The 19,541-nt window shown below is 42.8% G+C and overlaps 2 protein-coding genes across 7 annotated transcripts in view; both read left to right on the top strand.

Annotated features, from left to right (window-relative positions):
- LOC126355704 (uncharacterized) overlaps window positions 1-18,371 on the top strand; it is a 112,673-nt gene extending 94,302 nt beyond the window's left edge. The window contains exon 2 of the mRNA XM_050006073.1: window positions 17,958-18,371. Coding sequence (XP_049862030.1) covers window positions 17,958-18,371 — 414 coding nt within the window. The remainder of the gene's footprint in view (window positions 1-17,957) is intronic.
- Window positions 18,009-19,541, top strand: part of LOC126355736 (U-scoloptoxin(05)-Sm1a) — a 1,173,513-nt gene continuing 1,171,980 nt past the window's right edge. For 3 of the 6 annotated variants that reach the window (XM_050006111.1, XM_050006108.1, XM_050006107.1), the window contains exon 1: window positions 18,086-18,296. The gene's annotated coding sequence lies outside the window, so the exon portion shown is untranslated. Of the gene's footprint in view, window positions 18,299-19,541 lie in introns of all 6 variants that reach the window. The other 3 variants (XM_050006106.1, XM_050006109.1, XM_050006110.1) reach the window with 3 other exon arrangements.

Here is a 19,541-nt window from a genome sequence, read left to right as displayed (position 1 = left end):
GCGAACATCGTCTTCATTGCGGAGGTAGAGGACTAGATCGTCAGCATAGGCTGTACAACAGAAGCGGTGCCCATGCAATGTCAGGCCCACCAGGCGTTGGCGAAGCCCCTGTAGGAGGGGCTCTAATGCCAAAGAATACAGTATCGTGGAAAGTGGGCATCCCTGTCGGACAGAGCGCTCGATCGCTAGAGGCGCGGTGAGGCGACCATTACAGAGTATTCTTGAAGTTGCGCCGCTCAAGAGCCGCATTACCACGGTGATTGTACGAACCGGAAAACCCATGTGTTGGAGGACCGATTTCAGAAAAGTATGGTCGACACGGTCGAAAGCTTGACGGAAGTCAAGCGATGCCAATGCGCCAGGTAAATGTCGCGAGCGCGCGAGCGCAATCATGTCCCTATAACGGCAAAGGGCCGTATGGATGTTGTTGTCACCGCCCAACGAAGTCTGATCAAGGGAGGTGACGGATCTTGCTGCCTTCTTGAGGCGTGAGGCCAACAAACGGGTGAAAATTTTCATGTCACTGTTGAGTAGAGTGATGGGCCGGTAATCACAGATCCGTGATCGCCCATGTGGCTTAGGGACCAGGATGATGACCCCATCAAGGAAGGTGGCTGGGATCATCGTTGTGGGTGACATCAATTCACGACAGATGGACGTCCAAGCAGGTAACAAAAGGTAGCTAAAATACTTGTAAAAGTCGAGGGGGAGGCCGTCAGGTCCAGGGGACTTGTTGGCAGCCCCCACCTTGATAGCATCTAGGACTTCATCAGAGGTCACTTGTTCCTGAAGTTCTTGAGCCACATCCTCTGGAATGGTGTTGACAGTCATTGCTGCCACCTCCTCAATTAAGGTCGGGGGATGAGGGACGGCAGCGAACAGTTGACGGAAATGAGAATAGAAAGCGTGACCAATGTCGCATTGCGTAGTGTGTCGTCGTCCTTCCGCATCTGTGAGATCGTGGATGAGGGTTCGACGACGACGTCGGCGTTCCCTGAGAAGGTGGTACATCGATGGCGTTTCATGAGGCATATGGTCACGGGTGCAGGATCTGACAAGAGTCCCTTCTAAGCGCCGTCGCGTGAGGGAAGTGATCTGCGCTTTAGCACGATGCACCATCATCTGACGATCAGGAGAGAAGGCCATCGAAGTGCAGTCACGAAGGACTGCATAATAAAAGTCCATGGTGCTCGCTTGCCAGGCTTTGAAGTCTTTGCCATATCCTATCAGCGCCCTGCGCAGAGCTGGTTTCGCGCATGATACCCACCACGATAAGGTGGATGCGTAGGCGGGGCGACGACGATGACAGAGTGCCCACGCATCCTCAACGATTCGTCGGCAGTCAGGGACAGTCAGGTGGGAAACGTTGAATTTCCACAAGCCGCGGCTGTGCCACACTTGTTGGCGGGCGAGGACGACATCGCAGATGTAGGCGTCATGGTCAGAGAAAGCCAGAGGCCATACTTCGGCATGTCGAGTGTCGGCAGCAACCGCTACGGTCGCAGGTTCGAATCCTGCCTCGGGCGTGGATGTGTGTAGAGTCCTTAGGTTAGTCAGGTTTAAGTAGTTCTAAGTTCTAGGGGACTGATGACCTTAGAAGTTGAGTCACATAGTACTCAGAAACATTTGAACCATTTTTTGACTGGTACCAGTCCTCTTTCGCAATTAACACAGGTTCAGATGAGTAACAAAAGGAAGCTCATATATTGAAACGTTAATTAAGGTCGTCGTACTAAATTATATATCTTGGTAGTAGAAGCTAAGTGAAGGGGCTGCGCGGTCTTCGTGGGTGCCTTGCCACGGTTCACGCTACTCCTCCCCCTCCACCCCCCCCCCCCCCCCGTCTCTCTCGGGCATCGGTATGTGTGTTGTCCTTAGCGTAAGTTCGTTTCATTAAGATCAAGTAGTGTATAAGCCTAGGGAGCGATGACCTCAGCAGTTTGATCCCACAGGAACGTACCGCAAGTTTCTAAGTAAAAGGTATCCATGTGGATACACGAGATAAACAGGAATTTTTACGACGGATTTGCTGGTAGTAAAGTGTATCAGATGTAAGTAAGGCTGACAGCCCCGGTCAAATCATGACCTAAGAGTGAAAGAGGATAACTAGCAACTCAAATTATTGGTAAAGGAATTAATTACTGAACATTCGTTACACAAGAATCTGCAAATAACGGAAACAAATTACATAGCAATCATCTGCTTTAAAGACTGACCGAATGCATGTGAAGATTAAAGTGCGTCAGTTAAATGTAATACACACATAACTGGCCCAAAAAATTACTGGGAAATACTGCATTAAATAAAGGCGTTATTTCGAGATACAGGATCAACTTTAAGCGACGTGGCACAAATAATTGTTTTGTAGGTAGGCTGTTTAGGTTTTTTTTATTGGTAACGCCACATAGGGCTTTGTAGGAAAATCACTGGCTGTGCTGTGTGCAGTCTGTGGCTGGTTTGCATTGTTGTCTGCCATTGTAGTGTTGGGCAGCGGCAGCTGGATGTGAACAGCGCGTAGCGTTGCGCAGTTGGAGGTGAGCCGCCAGCAGTGGTGGATGTAGGGAGAGAGATGGCGGAGTTTTGAAATGGATGTCATGAATTGATATATAAATTCTGACTATTAAGGTAAATACATTGTTTCTTCTCTATTGAAATGTTTCATCGCTAACTACGCCTATCAGTAGTTAGTGTCTTCCATAGTTTGAATCTTTTATTTAGCTGGCATTAGTGGCGCTCACTGTATTGCAGTAGTTCGGGTAACGAAGATTTTTGGTGAGGTAAGTGATTTCTGAAAGGTATAGGTTAATGTTAGTCAGGGCCATTCTTTTGTAGGGATTTTTGAAAGTCAGATTGCGTTGCGCTAAAAAATATTGTGTGTCAGTTTAAGCACAGTTATGTATAATTTTTTTTAGGGGACGTTTCATATGGCGACCCTGCCAGGATTACAGAAATAAAAGAAATAGGATTCTTTGTTTTTTGGCTCTTTTCCCCACTTTACCACTCCCCACAAAAAATTTTACAAATTGTTTTGGGCAGTGGCTAATACAGATTTGAAAAAATTGTTCATAATTACTATAACAGAGAAACGAAATGCACACACTTATCGATACATTGTTGGTCAGTAGCTAAAATTTCCTCATAGTCCATAAAGACAGTCATGATCGTTCATCACAGTAAAATAGCAGTGTTTTTGCTTAATGTCTGAGCAGTAAAAGAAAATGCACATGGAAGTAGTGGATTTCCATGCAGTCTTGAAAAAGCAGTATTGTCCTTCCAACGGAAAGACAGTGCTGACTCTTGACATGCTGACAGGTAATGGGCCACAACAGAGCAAACCCACAGCAGAGTCAGTTGAAGTTTTGAAGAATATTGGTAGGTAGGTCGCCACAGAGTAGACCCACTGTAGTCCTGGTAGAGAGTATGGTAGTGGTGGGTCATCACAGGTGCAGTCCCACTGCAGTCCTTGTAGAAATAATGGTATTGGTTGGTCATCAAAGGTGCAGACCCACTGCAGAAATAATGGTATTGGTGGGTCATCAAAGGTGCTGACCCATTGTAATCCTTGTAGAGACTGCCAGCAGCCATCTTTTGCGACTGTGCAGGTGCACAATCACCATCGAACAGTCTTGCAGAGAATATAGCAAGTCCATATACCACCACTTGTCCACTCACAAAAATTTTTTTTGAAATGACTTTAGAACCAGCAATGGTGTTATCCAGTCCCTTGCTGAATTGTCACACACATGTGCAAGCACTAACAGTCCCTACTTCTCACATATTGTCCATATACTATGACCAACAGAAACGTGTGCAATGAAATGTAACTTACAAATTACTTAATTTGATCAACTGGTGCCAATTACAATTTTATAACATAAGAATACAATAACAAAGGTACAAAATACATCATTAAAGAACATAACAATACAGATAACATTTGTAGTAAGACAGGCTTTACAAAAGAATAGAAACAAACATGCACATCAGTGTTGCAAGAATTATGACATAAGCACATACATAACAGATCAGAATAACGTTTGAAACATCAACTTCACACATGAGAATTAGAACAAAACAGAATAAATAATGTGTAAACATCTTTACAAAGTAAATAACTTGTTATTAATGCAAATTATATTTGAGGATAACAGTATTCCTCATCATAGTGAATGTAGCTTAGTACTAGAAGAGAAAAAATTATATGAAACAGTACATAGAGACAGGAAGAAAACAAATACACAAGGGTACACACACACATAGTGGGATAACACAAAAGGAAATGACACGTTTTTTTTTTTTTTCAGGGTAATATTTGGTACTGCAGCCCAACCCAAAACTTCATTCCATAGATCTTTCGTCTTATTTCAACATTTGTTTCCACCAAAAAAATTCTATCCAAGCATGCTTTCTGTATTTATATGTTCACATATTTCTTACTTCATTATTTATTTTCCAGTATCTTACCTCATCATTTATTTCCAATAAAATCCTACCTAAACCTGTTGTCTCTAAACCCAACCGTTTTGCTCATATCCTATTTCGAAATGCTTTTTTGGCCAAACCATTTTCTTATAGCTTCTCAATGCATTCCTTCCAATTCAGCGCAACTCATTCTCTTATATAGTCTACCCCCTCTTAAGCTAACTTAAATCTACTGAGCTTAGATGCTAAACTAAGGGACGAGGTAATGCAGCAGCGCAAAACAATTAATACAAACAGCAATGACAAAAAAATGGAAATTGGCAAATCAATTGTAATATTACAATTAATATGAAGCAATGAACAGCAACAAGAAAAAAATCAGTAGTAAAGCTGGCTTAACAGAGTAATACAAAGTGAAATTCAGTAGCACTGTGCATGGCAAACAGCAGCAGCAAATGGAATAACTTATATCTAAACATGACAAAGCTCAAGCAGAAAAAATATTACAGTAAAGACAACAATGCAGAAAAGGGAAATGTCTATTCACATATTAATATCTATGTCATTAAAGTGGTGCACCACAAAACTAATTCTACAAAAGATATTACCAAGTAGTTGAAAAGAAAATTAAGTATGCAGTAAGTGTTATTAATCCCTTCTTATTGTTCTTTCATTTCCAAGTGCTCTTTTTTCGAAGAACGTGGATCATAAAATGATTATTTAATAAATCTGTTGACAGAAAGTGTTCACATTAGCAAATGCATTTTATTTTATTTTATAAAACCAATGCTGCAACACAGCTGGAAACCAGATATCAAATGAAATAAGCAACTATGAAAGGCAAAGCGTAAAAATATTATTCAATAGTGATGTGAAATTTCATAAGTTAGTACAAATTCTCTCAACTCTCGTAGAAAGACGCTTGTCATTATCAGGTGTGCAGATATAAGAAAGTATTTTTCCAAGTAATGAGCGTGTCGTTTATGCGATGCTTTCTACAAAGGAATGTCAATAGCGAGGATAATGGCCTTCTTTTTTTTCTCCACCTGTGCCTCTGAAAGTCACACACTACTGGCTTGTTTCCAGGTGGCTGTCGCCCAGCTGCTTGCCCACGATTCATTACGTGCAGGTGGTCACTTAACTTTCTTACCGAAATATTTACGACACCAGTTGCCGCTATAGTGGCAGTCTCATATTAAAAAAATTCACAGGTCCAGAATTTGCGTTACAAAACTGTAGAAACAAAATCCTTTAAAAATAATAGCGTCCAAAAAATTTTCGCCAGCATAGTGATACATTCACGCATATACACACATTTCATAACTCTTAAAGTACGATTCTCGGTTTCCAACATCCTTTTTCATAAACCGGAGTCCCTAACCACTACTCATTATTCCTTACCTTATTACACATACACATATAAGTCGAGACTTCTTCAATATTTCATCATAACAGATACGTAGCATAACCAAATAACTCATATAGCATCAGCTTAAACATACCTCAGCAGCATAATTCTCATCGTCGTCGTAATAATAACATCATAACACCTCAGTCAAATCTCAAAAACGTCATAGCTTTTTGCAATAACTTCAAAACCTAAAAAAAATTATCTGCTCATGTCAAAAGTGTCATCTACCGCAAACGTACATTAAAAATCAAGATCTCATACCAGATACATCATTCAGAGCTCTCATAGTATCACAATGGTTCCGAAAAAATATGAACATTTCACAAAGTACATACAAAATACAATTTCATAAGTGTGAAGTTATCCAACTGTGTAATCGCGTAAACATCTGTCACTGACGTAGAAAAAAAATATTTTTGTTTCTCTGTTAAATAATCTGATAGCTGTGTAATTCTGTGTTAGAAAAATATGGTACCAATGTGTAAAATTGTATAAGCAAATACCATATTATCTAAGGCTCCTTGTGCTTGCCAAACACATGATACACAAAGTAAGCATGTACCCCCCTGAGGTTCTAAGGGGACGTTTCAGTTTTACTCGTGGTTCAAGAAGATTTGCTATTAAGACCTGCACAGAAACTAATATACGCAATGTGCAAGCACACTGCAGCAATAATCAACTCGATAATCGCTAAGGAACTGAAGTAACTAACGTACGAATCATGTCCAATACTGTAAGCAAAATCTAACGTTATTGTAATGTTCCTAAAATTCACTCGCCAGTCTCATTTAAGTTCAAAAACTGAGGCGAGAACATACATCTGTCTTCACAACACTAGAGTTGGAATCTCATCCTATACTGAGCCAGTACAGGTCTCGGTATGCCTAGGAAGTTTACGTCTCTTCAATTTCTCACACCAATGGAAAGAAAGTCCACCAGGTACCAATGTCAGCCAACCAACGCTCGTAGTTATTTGTTGACGTATCAGAGAACAGAGAATTGTCTACCTGAATTCTCGACTGTTCTGTTCCGTTCCGAAAAAAATGCACGCCGTAACACTGCCGGCCAATCAGAGCTCTAGCCTCGTAGTTAGGCTATGCTACAACAGGAAGAACTTATGCCTTCCCCTTCCATTCTGAATTTTTCATAAATATCTTGACCAGACAGACATACCATTAAAGAGAGCACTCATTTACGCGGGGATGAATAAAGAACCGCGTCTGTTGGCGCCATCGAGTCTTCCGTAGATTTTACCTATGTCAATCAGATTACTGGCTTTTTCTACCCAAAATTAAGAGTATCTGCCCCCTGCTTCTCATGAAACACAAGCGAGAGACTCTTTGTGCGACAGTACCATGTTAAGAGAGTCATCTAATTTTACGCTCTAAGAGAAAAAAAAGACGCACAACGAAGGATTTATCAGAATTGGACGGAAATCAGTAGATGCGATTTCTTTTCCTTTTAGACGTCACTCTTCTGACTGGTTTGATGCAGCCCGCATCGAATTCCTCTCCATCGTGAAACTCTTCATCTCAGACTAGCACTTCCAATGTCTCTCTACAATTTTTGCCCTCTACACCTCCCTCTAGTACCAAGGAAATCATTCCCTGATGTCTTAACAGATGTCGTTTCATCCGGTCTCTTCTCCTTGTCAGTGTTTTCCGCACATTCCTTTCCTCTCAGATTCTACACATAACCTCCTCATTACATACCTCATCAGTCCACCAAAGCTTCAGCATTTGTCTGTAGCATCATTCCTGAAATGCTTCCGTTACCTTTTGTTCCGGTTTCCCATAGTCCACATTCCACTACGATTCAATGATGTGCTCCAAACGCACAACCTGAGAGATTTCTTCCTGAAAATAAGGTCTATGTCAGATACTAATAGCCGGCCGATGTGGCCGAGCGGTTCTAGCGCTTCAGTCTGGAACCGAGTGACCGCTACGGTCGCAGGTTCGAATCCTGCCTCGGGCATGGATGTGTGTGCTGTCCTTAGGTTCGTTAGGTTAAAGTAGTTCTAAGTTCTAGCGGACTGATGACCACAGATGTTAAAGTCCCATAGTGCTCAGAGCCATTTGGACCATTTAATACTAATAGACTTCTCTTGGCCAGGAATTCCTTTTTTGACGGTGCTAGTTTGCGTTTGATGTCCTTGTTGGTTATTTTGCTGCATAGCTAGCAGAATTCCATAACTTCATCTACTTTGTTACAATCAATCCTCATTTCTGCTACTTATCATTACTTTCGTCTTATTTCGATTAACTCTCAATCCATATTATGTACTCATTAGACGGTTCATTCCATTTAGCAGATCATGTAATTCTTCTTAACTTTCACTCAGGATAGCAATGTCATCAGCGAATCGTATCATTGATATCTTTTCACCACGAATTTTAATTCCACCCCTAAACCTTCCTTTTATTTACATCATTACTTCTTCGATGTATAGATTTAACAGCAGGGGTAAAGACTATATCCCTATCTTACACCTTTTCTAATCCTAACACTTTCTTCTTGGTCGTCCACTCTTATTATTCCCTCTTGACCCTTGTACACATTTTATATTACCCATCTCTCCGTCTACCTTACCCCTATTTGTCTCCGAACTTCGAACATCTTCCCCCATTTTACATTTTCAAACGTCTTTTCCGGGTCAACAAATCCTATGAACGTGTCTTAATTTTTCTTTAACCTTGCTTCCATTGTCAACAGCAACGTCAGAATTGCCTCTATGATCTCTTTACGTTTCGTAAAGCCGAGGCGATCGTCATCTAGCACATCTACAATTTCATTTTCCATTCTTCGGTATATTATTCTTGTCACCACATTGGATGCATGAGCTACACTACTGGCCATTAAAATTGTTCCACCAAGAAGAAATGCAAATGATAAACGGGTATTCATTGGACAAAAATAGTACAACTGACATGGGATTACATTTTCACGCAATTTGGGTGCATAGATCTTGAGAAATCAGTACCGAAAACAACCACCTCTGGCCGTAATTACGACCTTGATACGCCTGGGCAACAGAGCTTGCATGGCGTGTACAGGTACAGCTGCCCATGCAGCTTCAACACGATACCACAGTTCATCAAGAGTAGTGATGTGTGTTGTGACGAGCCAGTTGCTCGGCCACCATTGACCAGACGTTTTGAATTGGTGAGAGATCTGGAGAATGTACTGGCCAGGGCAGCAGTCGAACATTTTCTGTATCCAGAAAGGCCCATACAGATCTTGCAACATGCGGTCGTGCATTATCCTGCAGAAATGTAGAGTTTCGCAGGGATCGAATGAAGGGTAGAGCCACGGGTGATAGCAAATCTGAAATGTGACGTCCACTGTTCAAAGTGCCGTCAATGCGAACAAGAGGTCACCGAGACGTGTAACCGAAGGCACCCCATACCATCACGCTAGGTGATACACCAGTATGGCGATGACGAATACACGCTTCCAATGTGCGTTCACCGCGATGTCGCTAAACACGGATGCCACCATCATGATGCTGTAAACAGAACCTGGATTCATGTGTTGACTCAGGGATCGAGACGTGGCTGCACGATCCGTTACACCCATGCGGACAAGATGCGTGTTATCTCGACTGCTATTGATACGAGGCCGTTGGGATCCAGCACAGCGTTCGGTATTCCCCTACTGAACCCACCGATTCCATATTCAGCTAACAGTCATTGGATCTCGACCAACGCGAGCAGCGATGTATCGATACGATAAAGCGTAATCGCGATAGGCTACAATCTGAGCTTTATCAAAGCCGGAAACGTGATGGTACGCATTTCTCCTCCTTACACGAGGCATCACAACAACGTTTCACCAGGAAACGCCGGTCAGCTGCTCTTTGTGTATGAGAAATCGGTTGGAAACTTTCCTCATGTCAGCACTTTGTAAGTGTGAACGCTCTGAAAAGCTAATCATTTGCATATCACAGCATCTTTTTCTTGTCGGTTAAATTTCATGTCTGTAGCACGTCGTCTTCGTGATGTAGCAATTTTAATGGCCAGTAGTGTATTAAGCTGATGGTGCGATAATTCTGGCGACTGCTAGCTCATAACAATGTGTATAGTCTTTTTATGGCCACTTCCCCCAATGATTTTAGACGTTGTGGTGTAATGTTATCTAACCCTTCTGCCTTCTTAAGTCCTCGAAAGCTCTCTTTAATCTTGATTCTGGTACTGGATCCCCTGTCTCTTCTAAATCTACATCTATTTCTTCTTCTATTTCATCAGACACATCTTCATCTCATAGAGGTCTTCAATGTAATGTTTACCTATCCGCTCTCTCCTCTGCGTTCAACAGTGGAATTTTCATTGCATTCTTAATGTTAGCACACTTGCTCTTAATTTCACCGAAGGCTGTTTTGACTTTCATATATACTGAATCAGTCCTTCTGACAATCATTTCTTTCCGATTTCTTCAAGTCTTTCATGCAGCCATTTCGTCTTAGCTTCTGTGCACTGTCTATTTATTTCATTAAAAAATGGTTTTAATGGCTCTGAGCACTATAGGACTTAACTTGTGAGGTTATCAGTCCCCTAGACCTTAGAACTACTTAAACCTAACTAAAGACATCACTCACATCCATGGCCGAGGCAGGATTCGAACCTGCGACCGTAGCTGTCACGCGGTTCCAGACTGTAGCGCCTAGAACCGCTCGGCCACTCCGGCCGGCTAATTTCATTCCTCAGCGACTGGTAATTCTGTAGTTCTGAATTTCCCTGATTATTTTTGTACTTTCTTCTTTCATTGATCAGCTGAGGTATTTATTTTGTTAGCGATGGTTTCTTCGAAGTTACCTTCTTTGTATCTATGTTTTTCTTTCCAACTTCTGTGATTGCCCGTTTTAGAGATATCCATTCCTCTTCAACTGTACTGCCTAGTGAGAATTTTCTTATTGCTGTGTGTATAGCCTTAAGAAATCTTGAACGATATCATGTCATTCTTTAGTACTTTCGAATCCCACTTCTTTTCATATTGATTCTTCCTGAGTCATCTATTGAACTTCAGCCTACTCTTCATCGCTACTACATTGTGATCTGAGTCTATATCTGCTTTTGGGAACGCTTTGCAAACCAGTATATGATTTCGAAATCTCTGACTAACCATGATGTAATCTAAATGAAATCTCCTCGTATCACCCGGCCTTTTTCAAGTTTGTCTCCCCTCTTGTGATTGGTGAACAGAGTGTCCGCTATTGCGAGTTGAAGTTTATTGCAGAACTCGATTAACCTTTCTCCTCTCTCTTACGATGTCCCAAGCCCATATTCTCCTGTAACCTTTTATTCTACTCTTTACACTACAACTGTATTCCACTACCCCATGACTATTAGATTTTCATTTCCCTTTATGTAATGTACCACAATATCAATAAAAAGCATTCCGTCTTCAGGCCAAAAGTGGTCCATCGGGACCATTCGACCGCCGTGTCATCCTCAGTTTAGGATGAGGATAGGAGGGGCGTGCGGTCAGCACACCGCTCTACCGGTCGTTACGATGGTTTTCTTTGACCGGAGCCGCTACTATTCGGAGGAGTAGCTCCTCAATTGGCATCACGAGGCTGAGGGCACCCCTAAAAATGGTAACAGCGCATGGTGGCCTAGATGGTCACCCATCCAAGTGCCAGCCACACCCGACAGGGCTTAACTTCGGTGATCTCACGGGAACGGGTCATCCACCGCGGCAAGGCCGTTGCCTGCAATATATTTACATACTTTCTGTCTCTCTTCACCTTCAGCTTGCGATGTCGGCATGTATACCTGAACTATTGTTGTCGGTGATGGTTTGCTTTCGATTCTCAAAAGAACAATCCTATAGCTCAACACTTGACAGTGCCACTCTTCCTGCCTCACTTTCCTATTCATAAGGAATCCTGCCCCCGTTATACAATTTTCTGCTTCCGTTGATATTACCCTACACTCATTTAACCAGAAATCCCTGTCTTCTTTCCATTTCACTTCACTGAACCCCTACTATATCTACATTGAGCCTTTGTATCTAACTTTTCAGGTATTCTAGCTTCCCTACCACGCTCAAGCTTCTGACATTCCACGCCCCGACTTGTAGAACGTTATCCTTTCTTTGGTTATTCAGTCTTTTTCTCACGGTCACCTCCCCCTTGACAGTCCCCTGCCGGAGATCCGAATGGAGGACAATTCCGGAATCTCTTGTCAATGGAGAGATGATTTTGGCACTTTTTCAGTTATAGGCCACCTGTCCCGTGGATACACGTTACGTGTCTTTAATACAGTGGTTTCCATTGCCTTCTGCGTCCTCATTCCGTTGATCTTCGCTGATTCTTCCGCCTTTAGAGGAAGTTTCCCACATCAAGGGCAAGAGAGTGTCCAGGACCCCTGTCCGCTCTCCGCCCTCTTTGACATGGCCGTTGGCAAAATGTTGGTAATTTCTTGTGCCGGAAGTCTTCGGCCGTCAGTGCTGATTGTTGTTGTTCTTGTTATTGATGTTGTGGTATTCACTCTTGAGGCTGGTTTGATGCAGCTCTCCATGCTACTCTGTCCTGTGCAAGATCCTTCATCTCCCAGTACCTACTGCAGCCTACATCCTTCTGAATCTGCTTAGTGTATTCATAGCCTTTAGCTCCCGGTATTTTACCCCTGCCACCTTCAGAATTTGAAAGAGAGTATTCCAGCGAACATTGTCAAAAGCTTTCTCTAAGTCTACAAATGCTAGAAACGAAGGTTTGCCTTTCCTTAATCTTTCTTCTAAGATACGTCGTAGGGTCAGTATTGCCTCATGTGTTCCAACATTTCCACGGAATGCCAACTGATCTTCCCCGAGGTCAGCTTCTACCAGTTTTTCCATTCGTCTGTAAAGAATTCGAGTTAGTATTTTGCAGTTATGACTTATTAAACTGATAGTTCGGTAATTTTCACATCTGTCAACACCTGCTTTCTTTGGGATGGGAATTATTATATTCTTCTTGAAGTCTGAGGGAATTTCGCCTGTCTTATACATCTTGCTCACTAGATGGTAGAGTTTTGTCATGACTGGCTCTCCCAAGGCCGTCAGTAGTTCCAATGGAATGTTGTCTACTCCGAGGGCCTTCTTTCGACTCAGGTCTTTCAGTGCTCTGTCAAACTCTTCACGCAGTATCATAACTCCCATTTCATCTTCATCCACATCCTCTTCCATTTCCATAATATTGTCCTCAAGTACATCGCCCTTTTATAGACACTCTATATACTCCTTCCACCTTTCTGCTTTCCCTTCTTTGCTTAGAACTGGGTTTACATCTGAGCTCTTGATGTTCATACAAGTGGTTCTGTTATCTCCAAAGGTCTCTTTAATTTTCCTGTAGGCAGTATCTATCTTACCCCCAGTGAGGTAAGCATCTACATCCTTACATTTGTCCTCTAGCCATCCCTGCTTAGCTATTTTGCACTTCCTGTCGATCTCATTTTTGAGACGTTTGTATTCCTTTTTGCCTAGTTCATTAACGGCATTTTTATATTTTCTCCTTTCATCAATTAAATTCAATATTTCTTCTGTTACCCAAGGATTACTACTAGCCCTCGTCTTTTTACCTTCTTGGTTCTCTGCTGCATTCCCTATTTCATCCCTCAAAGCTACCCATTCTTCTTCTACTGTATTTCGTTTCCCCATCCCCTGTCAGTTGTTCCCTTATGCTCTCCCTGAAACTCTGTACAACCTTTGGTTCTTTCAGTTTATCCAGGTCCCACCTCCTTAAATTCCCACCTTTTTGCAGTTTTTTTTTCAGTTTTAATCTACAATTCACAACCAATAGATTGTGGTCAGAATCCACATATGCCCCTAGAAATGTCTTTCAATTTAAAATCTTGTTCCTAAATCTCTGTTTTACCATAATATAAACTATCTGAAAAATTCTAGTACCTCCAGGGTTCTACCATGTATACAACCTTCTTTCATGATTCTTGAACCAAGTGTTAACTATGATTAAGTTATGCTCTGTGCAAAACTCTGCCAGGCGGCTTCCTCTTTCATTTAGTCCTAATCCATATTCACCTACTATGTTTCCTTCTTTTCCTTTTCCTACTGTTTAATTCCAGTCACCCATGACTATTAAATTTTCGTCTCCCTTCACTACCTCAATAATTTCTTTTATCTCATCATACATTTTGTAAATTTCTTCACCATCTGCAGGACTACTTGGCATATAAACATGTACTACTGTAGTAGGCGTGGGCTTCTTGTCTATCTTGACTACTGCTTGTGTTCATGCTGGCTAAGCCCTGTCTTGGCTAGCGAGTTCGACGAATCTCTTCTCAATTGAGAATGTTTTGTGAATTGTAGTCAGCGCCCTCCAACCATCTCTGGTTTCGACGATCAAACGCGCCACTTGGACAGAATGTTGCACGATATGGCTGAGGAGGACATACAAGAACTCGATCAATTAGTGACAAGCCGAATAATTGCTTACATAAGGGCCAGACGTGGTCCAACGTGTTATTGGCTCACCCAATTTGTGAACCTCTTTCTTTTGAGTAAATCATTCAATGTTTCAGTGCTGGTAGTCATTTGTTTGTCTGTACATGAACAGCACACATACCTGTTTCCGTCGCATTCGCGACATTCCTTCGTGGTACATCTTTTCTACCTATTCTTCTTCTGCTTCTTCTTCTTCTCAGAATGCATTACGTGGAGGAGTCTGAGGAACATACATGCAGGTCTTCCAGGAAATACGCGATTGAAGTGAGAACCCAATGACGTGAACGTTACACCAGATGTAAAATATTGTTATTTTAATGAAATCCGACTTTCTTATTTCTTGTCATGTCAAGAGAAGCTTCTAATTAAACATATAGTTAGTAAAAGAGGTTAGCTACTTAGCTGATAGCAGTTCCTTCTGCTATACGTGATATGTGCTTATGATTGCACTGGAATAACTGGCGGAAATTATTCTTAAACGACTTTTTATCACAGCAGGGAGATGTGTCACTCAAGGTTCAATGATAAGACATACTACATCATCTTCTAATGTTCTCTTATTCATTTCTCTACTTGTTATTCGCTAAATAATGTCGTGTGACGAGGGCCTGCCGTCGGGTAGACCGTTCGCCGGGTGCAAGTCTTTCGATTTGACGCCGCTTCGGCGACTTGCGCGTCGATGGGAATAAAGCGATGATTAGGACAACACAACACCCAGTCCCTGAGAGGAGAAAATCTCCGACCAAGCCGGGAATCGAACCCGGGCTCTTAGGATTGACAGTCTGTCGCGTTGACCACTGAGCTACCGGGGACGAACTGTTATTCGCTGTCTGATGGATTTACCGTATTATCTGCCATGGGAAAATAGTAAAGAGTTCGAGTCCAATTATCATTTGTTGATCATCAAAACTTAAGAAATGGAATGACACTCTTCCGGGCATGGGTGTGTGCGATGGCCTTAGGTTAGTTAGGTTTAAGTAGTTCTAAGTTCTAGGGGACTGATGATCTTAGCAGTTAAGTCCCATAGTGCTCAGAGCCATTTGAACCATTTTTTTTACACTCTTCCTTCTGAGAGACTTTACCACCTTCGCAAATAGTTAGGTAGCGTCAAAGCAGTTCAGCAGGCAAGAAAGGCTGAGAGGTGCGTGAGGGAACACTGCCGGGTTCCTCTCAATGCTTGACGTTTTTGGCCCGAAATAGATAAACATCCACAAATTTTGCATAATATTTTTACTAAAATACACTGAGACCCACGGAAGATGGCACATAAGTGTAGAAACATGTTTGGGTAAATAGAAATAAGAATTGGGTTTCATTTTACAGAGGCAGAGTTTAAGAACTCAAACTGAAAAACAGAATAAAAATTTACATTTTTTAAAGAATCAGTTTCGAGAATGAGATTTTCACTCTGCAGCGGAGTGTGCGCTGATGTCAAACTTCCTGACAGATTAAAACTGTATGCAGGACCGAGACTCGAACTCGGGACCTTTGCCTTTCGCGGACAATTGCTCTAGCAAATGACCTACGCAAGCATCACTCACGACCCCTCCTCACACCTTGAATTCTGCCAGTACCTCGTCTCCTACCTTCCAAACTTCACAGAAGCTCTTCTGCGAACCTTGCAGAACTAGCACTCCTGGAAGAGAGGATATTGCGGAGAGATGGCTTAGCCACAGTCTGGGGGATGTTTCCAGAATGAGATTGTCACACTGCAGCGGAGTGTGCGCTGATATGAAACATCCTGACAGATTAAGCTGTGAGAACGGGTCCCGAGTCGTGCTTGGGTAGCTCAGTTGGAGGGAAAAAAGAAACGGGACCAAGCTATTTGTTTGGGGTACACCATAATAGGCAACCATCGAGAAGACTAGCGTTGAGTGCCGTCAATAAGCCGAGATATATCACGCAGACAATAGTGAAAGCAAACAATAAAAAAAACTTTTTTGTATATTAAAAAAAGGTAAAAAAACAAAAAAGAGAAAACATCGAAACAAGATGGAAATAAAAGTTTTGCAGCAAAGAGTCATTGACAGGAATGAAACCTTTTCTTTGCTGCAGAAGCAACGCACCTTGAACTTTCCACTGCAGTGACAACACGTTTTCTTTTCTTGATGCAGAAGATTGTATTAAATGATCTTTTAGCGGCATTGAAGCCAGGCCGAGATGGCAGAAATTGGAGAGCTTAAGGATGGGTTGAAGGGGAGGAAGGAGACGCATAATGAAAAAAAAAATTAAAAATAAAGTTGGTATAGCACTTTCTCGCGGTAGGCAAATGTTCTGAGTTCGAGTCTCGGTACAGCACACAGTTTAAATCTGACAGGAAGTTTCAGAACAGTTTCGGTTGCGGAATTGTATTTATTAACAGCAATTACGTGTTTCACCCTTGTAGGACATCATCAGATTAATGTAAAAATTACATGTGCAGGGTCTTAAATAAGAAGAAGCATCTGGATATAACAAATGGTCCTGCAATGTCTTATAAATGGTTATTTTGTTTTAATTTTGACGTAATCTGTGTAGATTTTAAATTTATTTCTGTTATCTAGATCTAGATTTATATTCGTCAAGCCACCCAACGGTGTAAGGGGGAGGGCACTTTAGGTGCCACTGTCATTGCCTCCTTTTTCTGTTCCAGTTGCGTATGGTTCGCGGGAAGAACGACTGTCTGAAAGCCTCCGTGCGCGCTAGAATCTCTCTTACATTGGTGATCTCCTCGGGAGGTATAAGTAGGGGGAAGCAATATATTCGATACCTCATCCAGAAACGCACCGTCTCGAAACCTGTACAGGAAGCTACACCGCGATGCAGAGCGCCTCTCTCGCAGAGTCTGCCACTTGAGTTTGCTGAACATCTCCGTAACGCTATCACAGTTACCAAATAACCCTGTGACGAAACGTGCCGCTCTTCTTTGGATCTTGTCTATCTCCTCCGTCAACCCGATCTGGTACGGATCCCACACTGATAAGCAATACTCAAATATAGGTCGAACGAGTGTTTTGTAAGGCACCTCCTTTGTTGATAGACTACATTTTCTAAGGACTCTCCCAATGAATCTCAACCTGGTACCCGCCTTACCAACAATTAATTTTGTATGATCATTGCACTTCAAATCGTTCCGCACGCATACTCCCAGATATTTTACAGAAGTAACTGCTACCAGTGTTTGTTCCGCTATCATATAATCATACAATAAACGATCCTTTTTTCTATGTATTCGCAATATATTACATTTGTCTATGTTAAGGGTCAGTTGCCATTCCCTGCAACAAGTGCCTATCCGCTGCAGATCTTCCTGCATTTCGCTACAATTTTCTAATGCTGCAATTTCTCTGTATAGTACAGACTCATCCGCGAAAAGCCGCATGGAACTTCCGACACTATCGTCTGTCTTGCACATCTGAAATGGTCAGTGGCGGCCGAAACACTTAATTTCTTATGTAACTTTAGCGTGATAGTGCTGGAAAATAAACTGTCTTTAGAAGTTCTGTTTTGGTCTTCCCTTCCATGTATCGGCTTGCAGATACTGTGGAAAACGAAGCTGACGCAAAAGTTTGTTCGATATAAATGTTTGCCCTATTACGCATGCTTATAAAAACATCCGAGAGACAGCTGCAATTTGGGGCGGGAAAGACGGCAGAGGAGCGGACGCTGAGGAATCCGCAGAACGCGAGCAATTCGGTGCCCGCAGGGCGGGGCGGTCGGGGCGGCGCCGCTGCAGGTGCCCCCTCCCCCTCCCCCTGCCCCGCCCCCGCCGCCCCCGCGGTGGGCGGCTGCCGGCCGGCGGCGCGCGCGCGCGCTGCCTCCGCCCGCCGCCGCACAGTGTCTTGCGGATCGGCGCCCCCGTCGGACGTGTCATGCGGATGCGGCCCTGCCGCCTCCAGCCGCCCAGCTCCGACGCCAGCGACCGCCGCGCCACGCAGCTCCGCCCCCGCCGCCTCCGCCGCTGCTGAGGCCGCCCGCCGCCAGCGCTCCTGAGGACGCGCGCCGCAGACCGACCGACCGACCGGCCGCCAGCCCGCCCCACAAGGTGTGTGCCGCGCACCACGTGGCCTGCGAGTCTCGTGCCACCACCTATCTCCAGAGGCCTCCCGAGTGCCGCTAGCTCCTGGTGACCGCCACTAGGAAACTGCCCGCATATAAATCACAGTACTCATCCGCCTCCCCAAAATTACGCATCAGGCCTCTCCTTCAACGAGTTATCGGACGAAGATATTCACCCAGCTGGCCTCTCAATTCATGACCCGCACTTTTTTTTTTTTTGCATAGAACCTTTATGTCATTTCCCTGTACACATTATCTAGTAGCGAAAATACAAAGAGGAAGTAGAAATCATCGTTCGAAAGCACGTACAACGGGTTGAAAGCGGAGAATGATACTCTTATTTCAATAAACCTCCCAAATGTCTCTTATTACTCGTCATTAGTGTCTAATGTAACCTTTGCAGTGACAAAATGGGAGAATAAACATGCGTTAGGCGTGTGTATGGTATGGTTGCATCTAAATAGGCTGAAAGTAAGGCTTCTATAAATAATTACACTGAACGTATTCAAGAAGACTGTGTAAGATGGTTCCATCTAAATAGGCTGAAAGTAAGGCTGCTATAAATAATTACACTGAACTTGTGTTGTTCAAGAAGACTGTGTAAGATTTAGCTCCTTGGGACACTCACGTGGTTTAAGAAATGTCGCAAATGGCAATAATTCTAAGATTTTTACACATTTGGAAAATTCTAGTAGTACAAGATTAGGCTAAGCTAACCTCAAGCTACGATTACTTAAAGTATTATCTCATACAGCTGGCTTCAGAGTCGTTGGGAAATTTTAGGGCTTTGTTACAGTGGCTCCCTTGATATAAAAGAAGTGTCCGCACTTTCTGCATCCAACAAACTATATTTCGAGATACGAGAGTGACTGTAGAACAGAAGAGATGTTAAAAGAAGGCCAAAATTTACGTTTACGTCTCTGCATTCCGCCCAGGAAGCAACTGGAATTAGAAAAAATCCAGATTTTATGAAATATTTTCAAAGAAGCCAAATTGGCACTCGCTTTGATTTACAGAAATCATGAAAACCTAAGTCTCTATGGCAACGCCCCTCCTAAACGTCCCAAATTATTTGCTCCGAACAGGAACCGAAACTATTTCCTGATATGCTTTCATATTTTACTATAACACTAGAAGCCAAGATAGCTTTCTGTCAAACGGTTTATTTCGTGACCAGTCTCGACAGTAACTAGCTGTCATCCAAAGATTATCAGATCTACAGGATACGGAT

Source organism: Schistocerca gregaria, chromosome 3 (assembly GCF_023897955.1).
Source record: "Schistocerca gregaria isolate iqSchGreg1 chromosome 3, iqSchGreg1.2, whole genome shotgun sequence".
Classification (NCBI taxonomy): Eukaryota; Metazoa; Arthropoda; class Insecta; order Orthoptera; family Acrididae; genus Schistocerca; species Schistocerca gregaria.
Note: the sequence above shows the minus strand (reverse complement) of the source record. Positions and strands in the feature narration are given on the sequence as shown.